Raw genomic sequence first — 18,717 nt, 5'->3', positions numbered from 1 at the left:
CATTGATTCATTCCCACGACCCTGGGAATGAGGTGGTGTGATCATTATCCCCCAACTTACTAATGGGAAAACTGAGCCTCAGAGATCTTAAGTGACTTGCTCAAGATCACGCAGCTAGGAAGTAGCCTACCAGGATTTGAACCCAGGCAGACAGGATTTTCCCAGAGGCTCACAGCATGGGAGGAAAACTAGATGGGAATTATTGGCTCTATATAGGCAAACAAGGAGGGGAAGCCGGTACTAATTACCCGCCCATCCGGAGAGGGGCCAGCGCGGACAGTGCTGCGTCAGTGTTTATCCCTTGTAAAGATTTTCAATCCCTCCACCCTTGCGGGGATTGGGGAGAATGGTGGAGGGGGACCTTCACTTTTTCTTCTGGGCTGTCTTGGTGGTTCAGTTTGGGGTTGGAGAAGAGAAAAATTGGCCGTTACTAATCCACATCTCACTCCCGTTGGCAAGCTGGCACAACTAGAGACGCTTCTCTGTTCTCGCAGATCTGGCTCTTCCCACTCGCTGCTCCCACATCCAATCAGCAGCGCCTCTCCTGTGTGGCCCCGCCTCTTTACCATGGCCCTGCCTCCCTAGGCCTCCCCCGCCCCCAACCAATTCTGGCCTCCATCACCTCCTGCTTGGACTACTTAAGTCTCCAGCCAGTCTCCAGCCTCCCCCTCCTCCTCCTCCCACAAGACTTCTTTTCGTTTCTCTGAAACCCGGTTCTGTGCAGACACCTCCAGGGCTCTTACTGCAATGAGAGTGAAGTCTGAACTCTGGCTAGCACTCCAGGCCTGCCACCAGCCGTGCCAACCCACCTGCCCGCCTCCTTTTCAACCAGCTCTTATCAATTTCTTTACATATCTATCCATTAATACCCCACCTTGTTCCATACACAGGATGAAGGCAGCTCCTGACCAAGACTCATCCTGCCAAGTTGATGCTCAGGTCTCAGAGGCCTAGTACCAAGGACACCACCCCAGGAAGTCCTTCATTTGGACCTGGTCTCTGAGTACTTTCTCTGTGCCCTCCAGTCAGTTCCCACCTCCAGCTGTATAGAATGACTGTTAATATGGCCAGGGCTTATCCCTGCCTGACTGAGAGGTCCCTGAGGTCTGTGTGCAGGAGAGATATACTTTTCTCCGACCCAATTCCACATCAAAGGACACAGGACAACCCTGGATAGTTGTGTCCTGCACGACCGCAAGAAGCGCCATTCTGTAGTTGGGAAGTACACAACCTACACAACAGTACAGAGCCGCCATGAAGGGAAGGCTTGGTATCCGGAGGAAATCGTGTGTGTAGTACACAACTGTTATCATTAGAGGGCGCTAGACTGGAATCCGCGCGCACCGCTGCCTCCCAGCCTGGGGGAATCACTCCCAGGGCATAAAGGCCTCAGTTCACATTTGCAAAATGAAGATCCTCCATGGATTAGAAACAATATATATAAATTGCCTGGTATTGGTGGTTACAGCAATGTGTGCAAGGAAGAAAGAGAGTCATAGCTCTCACCCATCCCACCAGCCCTGTCTCAGTGGAGAATCTGGGGGGCCCCCGAGCTCAGCTGCATGCAGGTGATGATCTCAAACCCATAGGGTCATCGTGAAAGGGAAGGGACTCCAGAGTTGTCAAGCACCCAGCCCGGCACATAGTAGGTGGTCAGCAAATGGCAGTTACCAAGGTTATAATGAGAAGACTGATTCAGCCAGACTGCCTGGGTTCAAGTCCTACTGGAGACACTTCTCAACCCTGGGCAAATTACTTCATCCCTCTGTACTTCAGATGCCTCCTCTGTAAAACGAGGTCAGTATTTGCATCGCAGGGTGGTGGTTGGGATTCAGCAAGTTAATTGATATACTTAGTACAGCACCCCACCTCCTATATCAATTTGTAACCATTAGTTTTTGTCTGTTTCCCCTTCTCCAGAGGCCAAGCCAGCTGGGGTGCAGGGAAGGGCTGACGCAGGGTCACCGTGAGGGTGAGGAGGTGTCATGGGCCTAAGGGATCAAAGGTCAAAGACAGAAAAGGGGTTCTGGAGGCCCAGCCAACGTATATGCGAGGCCAGAAACAGACAGCCAAGGACGGAGGCGGGAGGTGGGGAGCCAGGAGCCAGGGGGGGGGGCATGTCACGGCGGGAAAGTGAGACCACCAGGAAGCGGGGAGGGGCGCTCAGGGTTCCACGTGCACGCAGCCTGACTCCCTCCCCCTGGGGAGCCCTGAGTCAGCAGGGCTGCCCTGTGAGGAAGAGAACACAGGTGTTGAACGAATTTATTCATGAGAAAACTCGGGGTCCATCCTACTGGTTACAAGCTCCAGAAGCTCTTGTCGGAATAGCCGTGAGGGCCGGGGCACCCCCAGGCAGAGGGTTGGTTGGCGGGGCCGGCAGCAGCCCTGGGACAGAAGAGCAGACGCAGGCAGCTGTGGGTACTGAGGGGCGTTCTTCCCTGCCCGCCTGCCCAGCCCTCCCCCGGGGCCCCGCACCCCCTCTAGGGCTAAAGTGCAGCTGGGAGGAGTGGGGGGAGGGGACTAGGCAGCTGGAGAGCCCCAGTGAACACAGCCACCCCACGAGCCCTCGCCCCTCCTCTTCCTCGTTCCTTGAGGCTCATCCAGAATCCATCCCACCCAGGTCCCTCCTGGGAACCTCTGGGTAAGGGAGACCCCTCACCACCATCAGATATTCAGAAAGAGCTTCCCATGAGGGTGAGGCTGACTCCATCAGCTTTGAGGGGCCTAGAACCTGGGGGGGGCAGGGAGAGGCGCTAAGATCTGGGAGAGGGCGAGGAGGGAAGGATGCTCTCTGGTCCAGGGCGTCATCCCCTCCCCCTGGCCCAGCAAGGCTCCTCCTCCCCCGCCTTCCTCCCGCCCCCCGGAAAGCCAAGGCAGGCAGGGAGCCTGGCTCCCAGCTCCAGGGCCGTGAGTCAGCAGGGTCCTGCCCAGGCCTGACTCCCAACCATGCCATCGAGGGAGGGCCACCGCAGTGCCACCAGGGAGAAGCTGCCCTGGGGACCGGGGTGCGAGGCCTTTGGGGAAGCCAGTGGGGCTGGAGTGTCCTGCTTCTGCCAGTGGTCTTCCTAGCCCTGCCTCAGGGCTGCCGCTGGCAAGGCGCCCAACCTCAGCGCCACCATCTGCACCCCAGGGCCCTGCCCCACCGAGGGGCCGTGCGGGCCTTGGCGCGTCTTGGACAGCCTCACCCCAACTCAGCAGCTTAGCCAACTATCCCCCCTCCCCAGGGCACGTGTCTAGGAGGCAGAAAAGAAGAGAACCCCCCTCCAAAAAAGAACCCTGAAGACCTCTGCTTCTTCCCCCCAACTCGTGAATATATTAAATTGTGCAGCTTGGCGCCAGTCCCACCCCCTTCAGATCTCCGTGGCAACCGGGAAGCGTTCCAAGTCCAAGTCTGAATCCAAGTCCATCCAGTGCCAAAGGGGGGCTTCAGCCTCTCCCCCAACTCTTCCCCGGGAGGGTGAGACCCCACATTCCACAGGGAATGAGAGGGGAGGAAGAGTCGGGGGCCTCAGTCCTCAGCCCCCTCTTCCTCTGCGTGGGGGGCCCCAGGGGGATCCTCAGGCTCGGGGGTCTGCCCGCCAGGGTGTGGGTGGGAGTGGAGGCCGGGCTGGGAGCCCTGCGCGTCCTCGCCCTGCACGTAGACGCTCAGCCCCTCGTGACTGGGCTCCTTGCCGCATGCCTGGCAGCTGCAGTGCAGGATCTTTTCCACCAGCTTGTCCACCCTGGGCACCTCCTCATGGCCAGGGCACTCCAAGGTCACCTGCGGAGGGCAGGAGAGAAGGGGAGAGAGGTTTCCAAGGGCCTGGGGCAGGCAGGAAGGCCCCAAGGGTAACACTCCTCATGGGACCAAGAATCCCAGAGACCCCAGAAGCCTGAGCCCACCTGGGACACCTGGGCCCATCCAGGGGGAGGGGCTGAGGCCCTGCAGGAGCCACCTGACCTGTCTCCTCACGTCCTGCCACTTTCCTGCCCATCCCCACAGTAGCCAGAGGGCACCCTGAGGGGACCCAAGTGGTCCGCCCCTGCCTGAAATTCACCCCCTCAGGGCTCCCACTGCTCTCGCAGAAAAACCGACTCCTGACTCAGGCCACCCAGGACCTTGAGGTTGACCCCCAGCGGACCTCTCTCTCCACCCCTGACCTTGCCCCCCTCCCGCCAACTCTGTCCTGCCTGATCTGCCTGAGACTTCGCACATGCCATTCCCTCTGCCTGGGAGGCCCTTGCCCCACCTGCCCCCTCCCCACCGCCCTAGACTTTGCCCACTTAACTTCTACTCAACCTTTGGACCCAAGCCCAGACATCACTTCCTCAACGAGCCCCTCCCAACACCCCCCCACCCCGCCCAGCCAAGGCTCGCCCTGTACGAGCCCCATTAGCGTTCACTCTTCCCCTGTTGTCGCACCACTAGCTGCCCTTTCTTTTTCCTTTCCTTCCTCCTTGTCTCTCCCTCCCTCCTTCCACAGAGCACCTTCTCCATGCCAGCTCTGGGGACACAAGGACAGGCATGGTCCTTCAAGGAACTCAGAGTCTAGCAGAGAAAACAGACTTGTCAAAATCACCCAAATGCAGATGAAAAGCTGTGTGTGATAGATGCTCAAAGCAGAGGTACACAGTGCCTGGGGGATCAGGAAAGGGGTTCTGAGAAAATGATGCCTGAGCCAAGCGCAGAGGAATGACTAGAATCTAACTAGGGGGGGAGGAGGAGAAAGGTATGCCAAACAGGGAAAATAGCATGTGCAAAGGCCCCATGGTGGTCCTAAGCGGAGTAGGTAAGAGAGACTGAAAGGAGGTGGGATTGGTGTCGGGGTCAAGCTAGTGAAGAAGGTGAGAGAGGCAAGATGAAGCTGGAAAGACTGGTGAGCCAGACCATGCCTTGTGGGCAGGCCTTATGGGGCCTGGCAAAGATTTTGGTTTCATCCTATAACAATGGGAAGCCACCGAAAGGATTTCAGCCTGTGACTGACATCAGAACAGAGCTTCAGAAAGAGCTCTTGTCCTGTACATGCTGGTGTCGGACTTGTGAGCCATCACGTGGCAAGGACCATGTCTGTATCTCCAGCACGAGGCTCGGACCCTGCACACAGTGGGGCCTCACTAAGCACTTGTGGCCAAGGCCAGGGCCGGCTCTGGGCGGGAGCTGGGCAGCAGCGGGCAGCAGTACTCACGATCTCCCACAGGGACTGGGCCGGCATGCAGGAGTCGCAGTGCACCAGGGACTCTGTAGACTGTGGGAAGGTATTGGGAACGCTGTAGCTGAAGCACTGTCCCAGGCACGCCCTGTGGGAGGAGAGCCCGCCGCGTCCGTGTCACCACGGTGGAGGCAAGAATGGGCAGCCCTGTCCTCTTCCTCCCCCCTGGGCCCGTGTCCTCATCCCTTCCACCCACCACCCTGGGATCCCACCTGTTCTGGATGGACTTGGCCTCACAGCCGCTGTGGCCCACGATCTGGGTGATGTTCTTGGCCTCGCACCAGGCGCTCTTGTCCGGGAACAGTGCCAGCTTGTTGATGGGCGGTGGAGCAGCCAGCAGCATGGCGGGGAGGACAGCCCCCACCAGGACCCGAAGCATCGTGCCCGTGACCTTTGGAGCCCTTGAACTGAGTACAGACTGCAGGTGAGGCCAGCAGGGTCCAGGAGGCTGGGTAGAGGGCAGGGGGGCAGTGGTGTTACAGCGTGGGCTCTGACACCTGACTGCCTGGGTTTAAATCCTACCTCTACCACTTACTAGCCAAGCACAATCTTGGACAAGTTACCTCTCCTGTATGAACTTCAAAACTGGGGCTGCTAATAGTACGAGCATCAGATGGGTATCATGGAGATTAAACAAGGTATTTCATGAAAAGACCTGAGCAGAGAGACTGGCAGATAATACACATTCCATATGTGTTAGTTATCTTTATAACTTACTTTGTAGCTTTCAGCAAGTTACTTTTTATCTCTGTGCCTCACTTGCTTCATCTAAAGGGGGATGGTGATGCTGTGTGTGGCAATGATTATTTCAAGTACTAAGCCAGACACTCAGTTTCCAAGCACCCTGTTGAGTATTGAACAATCATTAGCTCCCTCCTCACTGTGATGTTGTGGGTCCTTGAGGGGCTGGCCAGCCAGCAGGTCTCCTGGACATGTTGCCACGGTTCTCAGCAAAGCTAACCATCTTCATGTCACTGTGAATTCTTGTGCCACCTTGGATGGGTGGACCTCAGGTGAAAAAACTAACCCTAACTAGACTGTACTTCTCGTTTGGATGCCCCATCAGAGCCCCAAGCCCTGAGTCTACACACACATCACTATCTCCAGCTCCAACCTCACCCCTGAGTCAAACAAGAGGCAAGGCAATCCAAGCCAAGGGCTTGACCCTCTGTGAATTGGATGGAGCGAGGCACTAATAAGGCAATACCAGAACCTGTCAGGAGATGGCGGTGCAGGGCAGAGTGTGTGTCACAAGCATTGACTCAAAGGGGATTTTCCCAATGTTCCCCAACTTCATCTTCTGTAGGTTTCACCCATTCTCCCACTGCAAGAATTGTGGAGGAGGGAGGCTTCAGAGAGATTCGGAAATGAGGGCAATGCTCACAAAGGAGTCCTCTGGGGGCAGGACATTGGGGAAAAGGCACTGGACTGGGAGTCTGGAATCCACACAGGCTGTGGGACCCTGGACACTGTGGCCTGTGTCCCCACCTGGGAAATGAGTGGGGTGCCCTGGACTGGTGGTTTCCAAACCTGGTAGAGCGTCAGAATTCCCTGAGGACTAGTGAAGTGAAAGTTCTAGGGTGGGGTGGGATTCTACATTTTTTTACGAGCTTCCAGGGTGGTTCTGATATGCAGGCCAGGCTTAAGAAGTGGTCCAGCTCGGTCAGACTGGGATTCTGTGTCTTGGGACAGTCCCCAGAGGGTCCTGGGTGGGGCTGAATTGGGAGCAAGGGCCAAGTATGGTCCCACTGGTCCCACAGATGCCCAGTACTAGTCAGGCTGGCTCAGGGCTGGAAATCCCATTCAGAACAACACTACCCTCAGCCCACCTTCTGCTGAAATGGCAGGTATTTGGTAAAAAGTTGGGAAGTGAGAGGTGTTGGGGGATCTTGCCCGCTCCTGCAGGCTAACTACGTGGGCTGACTCAGCTGGGCTTGCAGGGAGGGCCCAGGCCGGCCTGCAGAGCTGTGACCACCTCCACAGTGCTCCGCTCTCTCCATCCAGCAAGTTTTGCTCAGGTCCTGCCCCTTCTCCCTGCAGGAGGTCTCCGGAAGCAGAGACAAGTCCCATCTCACTGCATCTCAATGCCTGGGTGACCCCTGCTCCCAGCCCAGTGGGGAGGGGTGAAGCGGGGAGAGCAGTGGGAGGTGAGTCCAGACCGTCTGCCCCATCCCAAGGGAGTCTGTGTCATGACCCAGGCTCTCACCCACGCATTTCCGGTCTCACTCACAAGGTGGGCAGCAAAGCCCATGTTTTCAGTACAACCACATCCTAAGAAAATAGAATGGACTTGTTCCTAACTGGCAACCTAATTTTTCAACACCCTTAGCATCCAGGAGGCTTTCTCACCCCAACCAGGTCCTTTTCTGTCCCTGGGGAATTAGCCTCTGCACCAGGGTCCGACCACCGTAGCACACCAGCGGAGACCCACCTAAGGCCAGAGCTCCCTGGGCCTCCCCAGGCGAGACCGGCCCCTAGAGACCTCAGAGAGGTCCGGGGACTTTTGTCCTATGCCTGACTCCATCAGGATTCCTCAGGAAGGCCAGGTCAGGTGGGGCAGGGGGTGATGTTAGGTTTCCTTAGGACCGGGAACGGAGCCTGAGGTTGTAATGAAAGCAGCCTGGAGATGAGCGCTGGGGCTGGCTTGGGGTTGGGATTAGGAGAGGTTAGGACTGACGCTACGGACCCGGACCATGCTAAGGGGGAGCAGAGTTGAGATGAGGGTTGAGGTTAATAACAAGGTGTAGGGGGAGACGGGACACCGGTGAGTGTTTCAGGGGAGTCACTGGCCTGGAGGGTGAGGACTGGTTATCGTGCGTCAGGTTGTAGCAGACGCTGAGGGGAAATGAGATAAACTGAGGCAGAAGGCCACCTCCCTTCTCTACCCCCCTCTCTAGGGCACAGCTAAAGGTCAGCTGGGCCCACAGAGCGGGTGCTATAACCCAACCCACCAGGCCCGGCCTCTCACCAAGCCCTGGCCGTGACCTCAGAGGAGGGGCCAGGCCGCACTCTGCCTCCCCAGGCCAGCAGCCCTGAGCTGCAGCCGAAGCATGGCCCCGGGAGCCTCCTAAGTTCAAGTCCCAGGCCTCCCACCTAGGAGCTGCGTGACTTCCGGAAGTACAGTCCACCTCTCCGCACCCACCTACCTCAGCCCTAAAACGGGGAGCAGAGCCCTCTCCTTGAAAATGACTGGGAGGATGCGATGAAAGCACCCAGCACCCAGCAGGGACCCAACTCAGGCCAGTTCCCTTCCCCCTGGGGGATGGTGGGGAGGCTGGGCCGGCATCAGAGCCAAAGCTGGACGCTGGAGCAGAAGCCAGGGGGGAAGCCGGGCTGGTCTCCCACACACACACACACCGCCCACCCTCCCACCCGGCCCCCAAGAACCCCTGCTGCACCCCCTTCACACTGGACTCGGCTCTTTGCTAGCAGGTTTTATTTTTTGTTGGCTTGTGTTTTGTTTTTTCAGGCAGCAGCTCAGCTGATTTTTTTTTTTTTTTTTTGATTTGATCCAGCAGTCGGACCTTCCTTCCTGAGACTCGAGAGCCTCACCCAGATTCTCATCCCTTCCTCCCGCCCTGAAGGTCACACGACAAGTCACGGGAGTCCCAGAACGCCAGGGCGGGAAGGGGATCCCCCAAGCCGATCCTCTTGCTTTGCAGAGGGGTTGTCCCGAGGCCCCCAGCAAGTCAGGCCAAGCAATGCCCTTCCCCAGGCCAGGCGGTTCCCTGCAGTTTGACACCGGTTTACCAGGCACCTTCTAGGAGGGCGGAGAGGGCGGCGAGGGTGGGGGCCTGGGGAGCGCAGAGCCTGGAGGGGAGGTCGAGGGAGGTGGGTGAAGAGGAAGCAGCTGTTCAGTGCGGGGCAGTCAGACAGCTGGAGGGGCCGGGGGAGGAGAGATTCTCAATTCTAGATTGAACTCAGGAGTACAGTTAGTTACCCGTGGTTGAGGGAACTGCACGGGCAAGGCCAGGAGAGGGGGTTTACGGGTATCCGCCCAGCACACCCCTCCCAGCCTCCTAGTAGTAAGAGCTGCTCCTAACTGTGGGCCAGGTCCCGTTCTAAGGCTTTTATGTATATTCACTTATTCGGTCCTTATAACAACACTAGGAGATAGATACGGTATTTCCCCCATTTTACAGATGAAGAAACCGAAGCACAGGGAGGTTAAGAGATTTGCTCACGCTGACACAGTTAGCATTCACTAGAGCTGAGATCTGAACTGGACAGCAGCAGGGTAACCACCAAGAGCTTCACAGAAGAGGAAGACAAGGTGACGGGGAATGATCTGGAGCAAGCGAGAGGCCGGGGCTTCCCGCCCCAGCAGCTGCGTCTCTTACCCCCGTCAGCACTGCGGGGCTCAGCGACAGCCAGGGTTGGAAGCATGAGTGCCCCATGGGGCGGAGTTCAAATCCCAGCGTGGACCCCCCCTGCAGAGGAGCGTGCGGCCGAGGCCGACCCCTGGCTCCCTGGAGCCTTGGGGAAGGTACAGCGCCGCCCTTCCTCCGAGTTGTGGGGAGGCCACAATCGGGGCACCCTCAGCCCAAGGTGGGTACCTTCCTACCAGCCCACCGTCCACTCCCCAATCCAAGCCCTCCGGATCCTCAGAGGCCTTGTGCCGACACCTGACACATCTGAGGCTGCCAACAACACAGAAAGATGGCCCCTGGGGGAGGGGAGGGGACACAGCCGACCCACTCCAGCCCCGTGGAAACTGAGGCACAGAGCAAGGAAGTGACGGCCCATGTCTCCCACGCAGGGGACGAGGGCAGTGAGCAGACACAGGGCACCTGCCCTGGCAGCTTCCTGGGGAAGGACGGGGGTGGGGCAGCAAGAACACAGGCTCCGGGGTCGGGCCTGTGGGGTCCTCTCTACGTTTCACGCCTACCATAACCTAGCATCTTCCCTGAGATGCTTGCCAACAACTCAGAAGCCCGGGCCCCACCCCTAGATATCCTGACCCCACACTCTGGGTTGTGGGGTGCAACCCAGGCATCTGTATCCACTCCCACATGATTCTGAGGACCAGCCAGGTCAAGAGCCACCCAACTCCTCAGGGAAGGGTCCCCTGTAACAGCAATGCAGACAGGGGCCACCCACCCCACTGCCTAGGCTTAGTGCCTGGAATCAAACCTGAAATTCACCAGAGGGGCCTAGATTTCAAGGAAGACCTCTGGCCCGTCCGCACCCACCGTAGAGCACCCATTGCACAGCAAGGAGTCGATTTAGTAAAACAAGTGAATAATCACCCTCCCTGTTTCCTCTTTGGGATAAATCTGAATATTCAGGGTCCTTAAGGCCAGGTACACCAGAATTTTCTTGGTACAATGGCCCACTCACCCCCAAACACACACACACACACACACACACACACACGCACGCACGCACACACCAGGCCTTCGGTTCCCAGCAACCAGCCTGGTGTGGGAGCAGCTGGAGGGCAGGGCCAGCAAATGGTTAGAAGAAGGCAAGCCTCTCCCCAACTTTAACTTCTGCTTTCCGTAACCTCCTCTGGAAATCCTTCCCACCTAAGGCCCCAGCGGATTCAGATGGAAGTTTCTACCTGTGGGCTCTGGTGACATCTGGATTCGCACAGAAAGCATGTGCGGTTTGTGGTGAGTTGTTTTTCAAACTTAGCAGACCAGATGCTCCCAGTCCCTTCCTCTCCCTGTTCTCCTCCTCCCCTGCCCCACCCTGACACACACAAAGGGCCGGCCCTGGGTCTCCTTTATTCACAACAGGCTGTGACAGACCCCAGTTCAAACCCTAGCTCAGCCCCTTTAACTTTTCTGTGCCTCAGTTTCCTCACCTGCAAAGTGGGGGTAGCCACCTCTTAGGGCAGTTGTGAGAATTAAACTGAAGAGGGCATGGAAATTTCAGGAGAGGACGCCTGTCACAGGATGTCCTCAGCAGAGGTCCTCACTACGAGTGCTAGCTTTGAGTCACCCAGGGCTACTCACCTTCCCTGAACTCTGCCCACACCCTTCTGTCTCCCCCTCCCCCCTTCCCACACAACCCCCCCTTGCCCTCCCCTCCTTCCCCCCTCCCCTCCCCCTCCTTTCCCCCTCCCCTCCCCCTCCCCTCCCCCCTCCCTCCCACTGGATCCTGAATGCATCCTGAGAATATCTAAACCCCGGGGTTGCATCTGCCTTGAAGAAAATGGATTTAGGGGAAACTCAAACAAGATGATGGCTGGGCGAGGGTTTTATGAACTGTCTGTGCTCTCAGGGTGGGAGCGGAGAGGAAGGTCCCACTCAGACTCTAATTCTTGGGCCACTGACTGAAGGGAAAGGGTCCCGGAAAGACCAGCAACTTCGAGCAAACAGGCTGGGCCTGGCTGCCGGGCCGTACATGCTGCTGGGTGCAGAGGGTGTGGCATCTGCGGCCTCGGCCCTAGGCTTGGGGATCAGCAGGAGTGAGGCAACCACCGCAGGTCTTGGAATGAGTGCAGGGGACTTCCTTGAATGGTGCAACGGAAGGGAGGGGCGAGCCAGGGTCAGACCCCAGCCCTGATCAGCTCAGCAGGCCCACTCTGGGGTCCAAGGACAAGTTCAGGCCCAAGCTCATCCGCTGACTCCCTGCGCGCCTGGAGGCAGGACAGTACAGTGCTTAGAGGCCACTGACCACTCGCTTCACCTGCCCAGGCCTCCCATTTGCCCCTGTGAAATGGGAAGCACGGCCTGGGAAAGTCCATCTTAGCAGATTCCCTCAAGAGGAGCCTGGCTCCAGCGCGCTGCTTAAGGCCACTGTGATTCCATGACCCCAGTCACCACAGGGTGGCTTCCTTCCTTCCGTCAGCGCTGGCAGAGCATGACCCAACCGTCCAGGGGCGGACACGAAGGGCCAAGCCCATGCCCCAAAGGCCTGCCCATCTCTGCCAAGCAGCTCCACCTCCCTGGCTACAGCCCCCCAGCCCAGACCACGGCCCGCCTGCCTGCAGACCCTCCTGACCGAAAACTGTCTCCAAAACAAATCGATGCTAATGAGCTGCTGCAGGGCCGGCCTACACATCTGCTCAGCAGAAGTCCCACTGCAGACTTCACCAGCATCCCTGCCCGCTCCCGCAGCCTGCGACCCTTGGGGGGTGGGGGTGGGGAGAAGGAGCGAACTCAGTTGGAAATTTCACTCTAAAAGGATGAAGATATACGCGGCTAATGCACAGCACATCCTCCTGGGCCCACCCTCCAGCACACAGGCCCAAGAGAAGGAGGTCCAGCTCGCAAGGGTGGGGATGGGGGGGTCACCGACGAAATACTCCAGCCTCGCCTTTTCTTTGGCCCCAACCAAAGGCAAACCACACCCAAGCGGCCCCAGCATCTGGAGGAGTTTCAGGAGGCTGGTGGTTTCCACAGTAACAAAGGGTGAGGGGCTCCTTGTTGACAAATTGCTTCCCCACCCCCATCCCCCACCAGCGCCCAGCCTTTGGCCTCCGGCCCTGACCTCTGTTTTCCTGGGGTTCCCGTAGTTACAGGCTGGTGTCCTCCAGCTGGGCGAGGACCTCGGAAAGCCTGAAAATGTGCCCTTCTCCCCGGGTGCCGGCCACCCCCCTGGCCACGCCAAGGCGGCCAGCTGCCCCTTTACTGCGGCTTGTAAAAGATCAGAATCGCCCCGCCCAGGGAGCGGGGCGGGCAGGTGGCCGGCGGCACGGCCCAGTTGTCCAGGCCGCCTCGCGGGGGTGGAACTTTTACGAAAACTGAGTCCCCGGAAAGGCTGGCTTCCCTGCTCCAGACTCAATTCCAGGGGGATGACCCAGGCCAGTCCCCCGGGGCAGGCGGAAGGTAGGGGGAGGGTTTCGCTTCTTTTACCAGGTCTAGGAAACTATTCACGAGCCCCGGTGGGGGCCCGTGCCTCCGACCCTGGCTGGGGGCGCTGTCCGATATTGAGGGCGGGGGACCAGGAAGACGCAGGAACTCAGAGAGAGACTCCCACAGCGGGGCAGGCGGAGAGACGGAGAGAAAACATAAAGGCAGAGGCACAAACCCAGGGAAATGGAAAACAGGCAGAAACGGAGAAACAGAAAGAAAGGGACAGAACCAAAGAAAGAGAGGAACGGAAATAGAGAGACAGGCAGATGGGGAGACAGGCAGATGGTGAGAAACAGAGAGAGACAAAAAGGAGGCAGAAACGTACGGGAGCGGAGAGGCTCGCGGCGCGGCGAGGCCCGGACAGAGCAGCGGGGACGCGCGAGCCCCGCGGCCGAGCTCCGGGCGCTGCCCCGGCGGCCGCGCGGCCCGACCCGCCCTCGACCCGCCCGGCTTTCTCTCGGCCGCGCATCTCTCTCCCTTTCTCTCTTGGCCGCGGAACTCCTACCGAGAAATGGAAACCCCTGTTGAGTCGGGGGACCGGCTCGGGGCGCAGGGGTGCTCCCTGGCCACCCCGTGCCGCGCCCACGTCCCCAGCCCCGGCGCCCCGAGCCCCCCGCGCTCCCGGGCTCGGCGGCGGCGCCTCCGCACTGTGCCCTGGGCCGGCGGGAGGGCCGGGGGCGCGGCGCTGCGCCTGCGGCCGAAGCCTCTGGAAGCTGGGCGCCCGCGTGCCGGCCCGGGCGGGACTTACCGCGCGCGCGGCGGCGGTGGGGAGCGCGGCGCGCCCGCCGGTTCCTGCGGAGCTGTCTGCGGGCCGCGGGAGGCAGGCGCGGCGCCCCCGGGAGGCTCGGGGAGGCGGCCGGCAGGGCTGGCGGCGGCCCCGCGAGGCTCGGCTGGGCTGGGCTGCGCTGCGCGCTGTCTGCGGCCCCGGGCGGGCGCGCGGTGCGGGGGAGCGGCGAGCCGAGCGGCTCCGACGTCAGGGGTGTCTCCGCTCCAAATAGGGAGCGAGGGCGGGGGCAGTGGAGGGAGGGACGCGAAAAAGAAAGAGCGGGCGGGCGCGCTGGGCCGCTCCCTCCGGGCGCGCAGGAGGGGGCGCCTCAGCCGCGCGGGGCCCCGGCCCCTTCTCCCCGTCGCCCTCGAGCCCCGGGCCGGGCTCCGGCGCGGTCCGACGGCGCGGCGGAGCTACCGGGGCCGCCCTGGTCGGCGCCCTAGGGGCAGGGCAGAGAGTCCGGCGCCCCGGCTCGTTCTAAAGCGCCCTCCGCCGGATTTCTCTGCGCTCGGACTTCTCTCCAACTTTCCCCCAGCCCGGCCATCGGGCCGTGCCAGGCCTCCGGGTGACAAAGATGGAAGTGTTCCTTTTTGTGGGAACCGGGTGCTTCAGTCTTGCTCCGAGGGTGTGACGCCCCAGTCCACCGAGCCGCGGCACCAGGAGACTGTCCTCCCTCCTCAGTCCTGCGGTGCGCCCAACCTATCCGCTCCCGGCCGTGCGACCCGGGGCTGGTCCGCGCTCTTAGTTCCCTAGTGTCACTCAACCTCCGCCGGGCCTCGCCTCAGCGCCAGGCACTTGGCTTAAGTGTGCAGAGAAGGGTCTGAGAGTCCCGAGGAGGACGATTCGGAACGTCGGAACCTGGTCTCACTTCTCTTACTCCTGCGAAGAGCAGAGCGCCCAGCGCGGCGTCCCAGCCTCAGCTGTTGGGTACGGGGGTACCCAGCTTATCAGCCTGTACTTGGGCACTCGGGCGGGTTTCGGTCGTGCCCTGTTTGGTGTGCCAGTGAAGTGAGAAAATAGCTTTGCTCCTGGAAAGTAGTAGCCCGGTCCTGAGACAAGATTTCGGAATTTTGCGTTCTACCACAGTGGTGGGTGTCCATGCATCTCGCCCCAGCCTGGCTGGAAGCCCCAGATGGAAGCAGCCCTGCTCATCCAATGTCACAGGTTGCTGAGCATCCCGGTGGCTCCTAGTGGCCTGTTGATAATTCCATGGTGTACGCTGACCTACCTGCCTCTCCAAACCCAGTACTGCGTCTCTATGCCTCCTAGCTCTTGCTTGTGCTGTTCCCTCTGCCTGGGGTTCCCTTGCCCTCCTTTCATCTCCTGGTAAAGGCATTCTTCAAGCACCAGATTGGAAAGCCTTCCCAAGACCCAAGTAGCATAAACCCCTCCCTTCTCCGGTGTGATCCTGGAAGCACAGGATACATACCCTCTGTTCATGGTAATTTCCCTCTAGACTAGTTGAGTAGATCTCTTTCCTCCCCTTGACTGTGGGCTCCTTGAGGGCAGGGATCACCTGTGTCAGTGTCCCCAGGGATTGGCAAGCAAGGGGTACAATATATTTGGCTGAATTAAGTAATTAATATCCCCCATAAATGTTTCCATGAGTATAACTATAATAATGCTCATAATAGCTCAGGCATATTGAGCACCTTCCTATACTACGTGCCTGGTCCCATTCTAAGCACTTTCCACCCACACAATAAATCTGTGAAATAAACAGCATTGTTATCCCCATTTCATAAGTGACAGTACCAAGACCAAGAGAGAGAGGTTAAGTAACTGGCCTAAAGTCACACAGTAAAGGGGATGCCAGCTACCGTCTGTTGGAGGAACACATCCCACCAGGTGTAGCCTCACTGCCTGGTACACAGTAGGCACTCAGGAAACACTGACCATTGTGCTCACCACTGCCACTCTCACTGTGCACCCCAGGTGGGGTGGGGACTGGATGTCTACATTTTGTAAGAACCCACCCCACTGCAAGAAGCCAACTGGGTAGCCTAATGAGTTTGTCAAATCATACAGACAGCCTGAAGTAGAAGCCCTTGACAGTTCAGCCACCCAACCACCTAATCAAGGACATGGGGTTTGGGATTGGGCCACACCTGTCTGGTGAAGACTCATAATTACAGGAGGGCTACCATGTGAACAAGGGGTCTGGAAGGTAACTTGTTAATGTTATCAACAGCTATCACTTTGTGCCAGGCATTATACTAAGCACTATGCCTGCTTTATTGTATGGAAACCTGACCATAATCCTATCATTATTCCCATTTTACAGATGAGAAAAATCAAGGCATCAGAAGCCTAGTTACCTGCCCAAGATCACACCACTAGTGATGGACAAAGTCCAGACTTGAATCCAGACCCGTCAACTCCAAAGCCCATGCTCCTTTGCCCACCACACCCTCTTGACTGCCTCAGAGCCCCTCCATCAGGCTGCAGCAAGGATGCTGCACCACCAGGACCCAGGGTGGTGGGGCCCCAGCAGGAAAGGCAGAACCTGTCACGTCAGAGTCTCCAAGCACACGGAGATGCACCTGGTTGGCAGCGGTGCGCCAGTTGCCCCAACAGGCCTGGCTGGCCCTGGGCACGGGCCTGAAGCCAGAGCCTGCTGGCCCTGGGCCAGCCTCTTGGGGCCGAGGTAATGTGGGGCCCAGAGCTGGGGTAGAGGGCTGAAAGCCTCCCTCCCCAGCTCATTAGCAAACATCTGGGCTCAGGAAAATGACCGACCTGGAATGTGACTGGACTACGGGGAGCTGCTCCCTCCCCGAGTCCTGGGAATGTGAGCTCCCTCCCGCAGGGCAGGGGCTTGGGCCAGCTGTTTCCTCTAATCCCGTCAGCCTGGCCTCAATAGGGGTCCAAACCTCTGCACTCTCCCGGAGAAAGAGGGAAAACAAGAAAAGGCCTTCCCTCCCAGTCCGGCCCACTGACTCAGAAGGTTGGTACTGGGGCCTGGGACAACCACAGTCCCTCCCTCTTCTGCCAGATAAAGACCAAGAGAGTCCACATGTCCAAATGTGTAGGTGGGAGGGGCCGTGAGGACTCATCACGGAAGGTCCTGGAGTCTTCCTGCTTGGGTTTGAATCCTTGCTCCCATCACCCACTGACTCTGTGCCAGTTGTTTCCTGTCTGGGCCTCGGTTTCCTTCTCTGTAAAGTGCAGCTGGTAACGGCATATACTCTCTAGAGTTGTTGCCAGGGCTCTCATTTATTTATTTATTAACATAAACTCTTTTATTTGTTTGTTTATTTTTGGCTGTGTTCCGTCTTCATGGCTGCGCACAGGCTTCTCATTGCAGTGGCTTCTCTTGTTGCGGAGCACGGGCTCTAAGTGCGCAGGCTTCAGTAGTTGTGGCACGCGGGCTCAGTAGTTGTGGCACGCGGGCTCAGTAGTTGTGGCGCACGGGCTTAGCTGCTCCACGGCATGTGGGATCTTCCCAGACCGGGGAGCGAACCTGTGTCCCCTGCATTGGCAGGCAGATTCTTAACCACTGCACCACCAGGGAAGTCCCTCTCATTTATTTAACAAATACTTTTGTGCAGACTGTGTGCCAGGCACAGAGGTGTCAGGGACACAACAATGGGCTGGACCAGCAAGGCCCCAGCCCTCAGGAAGCTTCAGTTCTGCAACAGGGAGGTGGAGCGTGTACGAGTAAAGAGGAGAATGGGTTTCTCATCATCTAAGTGTCACGGAGGAACTAAGCAAGCCAGAGTGAGTGATGGGATGGGAAAGCCTCAGAAGACATCTCAAAGAGGCGACGTTTAAGGTAAGATTATGATGAGAAGGAGGCAGGATTCAAGGAGATAAATGGATGCAAAGTGCTCGGCACAGTTCCTGGAAAATAGCACGTGCTCCAGAAAATGAAAGCTATTTTAGGGAGGTGTATAGCAGAGAGAAGACAGGCAGTCAGAGTCCCTGGATCAAACCCAGGCTTTAGCACAAAGCTTTCTCTCACCCTCACTCAAGTAATGCACGTCCTGAGCCTCAGTTTCTTCATCTGTGAAATAGGAATTTTAATAGTGCCCAAGTGCACGCTTACTGGGAGAATTCACTGAGGGACGTGTGCATGAAGCACAGAGCCTGGCACCAGCTCGGCCCTTAGGAAGTGAAAGCTACTAGTGTCGTCTTCTCCTTTCCCACGGAGGAAAAGGATTTGCCTAGGTTCACTCAGCAAGTCAGTAGCAGATCCAGGAGCAGAATCAGATCTTCTAACTTTGAGCCCACCCCCTGGGCTGGCTCTTGCCTTTTCCTGTCCCTGGGGGCTCAGGAAGCCTCTGGGCCCCATCTTGGGCTCAGAGAAAGCAGGAGGAGGTGACAATGCACTATAGGGTCTGCCCCTGAAGGCTACTGAGGGTGTGGGAGGTATGGCGTTGGCCCTGACTGGAGAGCAGAAATGAGGCCCAAAGGGGAACTTGTCCCCTGGAAAAATGTCAAATGCCCTTTGTAGGTAGGGTGGGAGACCAAAAATCAAGAGGGATCAAGTGCTAAGAAGGGGGAGATGAGAAGAGAGGAAGGTCAGAGATGAGATCTAAATTCGGGGAATTTCAGAGTGGAAATTTAAACTCAAGTCGGTCTGACTCCAAGGAATGTCCTTTTCCACTCCAGAGAGGCAATGGTGGTTATGGCTGTCTCCTCATCTGTAAGAATGAACATACCGATGTCACCAGGAATGTGACCTAAATGCCAAGGACAGGGTGCCAGGGACTATCCCCAACCCCTCACTTTGCTCCTTGTTTGTTTGCTTCCTCCCCCCATCACTCTCCCTGTTTTCTTCAGCTGGGGTTGCCTGATCCCACGGTAACAACCCACCCACCTCCAAGTGACAGCACCAGAGCCGGGCTCTCAGGAAAGGGCCTTGTGCCTGGAATTCCTCCGCCCTGCTGCTGTGGTAAACACGGTGAACAGGGCTGCCAGGGTGGTGGGCAGCGTTAGGCAAGTCAATTCTTTTATA

At 58.1% G+C, this 18,717-nt stretch overlaps 1 protein-coding gene across 7 annotated transcripts in view; it reads right to left on the bottom strand.

Moving 5' to 3' along the window:
* Positions 1-2,248: 2,248 nt before the first annotated feature.
* Positions 2,249-18,717, bottom strand: part of NBL1 (NBL1, DAN family BMP antagonist) — a 64,094-nt gene continuing 47,625 nt past the window's right edge. For 2 of the 7 annotated variants that reach the window (XM_057544393.1, XM_057544383.1), the window contains 3 exons: positions 5,402-5,637; positions 5,166-5,277; positions 2,249-3,760 (listed from right to left, as the gene is read on the bottom strand). In XM_057544393.1, coding sequence (XP_057400376.1) covers positions 3,509-3,760; positions 5,166-5,277; positions 5,402-5,568 — 531 coding nt within the window. In that variant the 5' untranslated portion in view covers positions 5,569-5,637 and the 3' untranslated portion in view covers positions 2,249-3,508. Of the gene's footprint in view, positions 3,761-5,165; positions 5,278-5,401; positions 5,638-5,686; positions 5,691-12,112; positions 12,216-12,629; positions 12,789-13,742; positions 13,975-18,717 lie in introns of those variants that run through there. The other 5 variants (XM_057544418.1, XM_057544403.1, XM_057544412.1 and 2 more) reach the window with 5 other exon arrangements.

The sequence above is a fragment of the Balaenoptera acutorostrata genome, chromosome 1 (assembly GCF_949987535.1).
Source record: "Balaenoptera acutorostrata chromosome 1, mBalAcu1.1, whole genome shotgun sequence".
In the NCBI taxonomy this organism is placed as follows: Eukaryota; Metazoa; Chordata; class Mammalia; order Artiodactyla; family Balaenopteridae; genus Balaenoptera; species Balaenoptera acutorostrata.
This window is presented reverse-complemented; position numbering and strand designations above follow the sequence as displayed.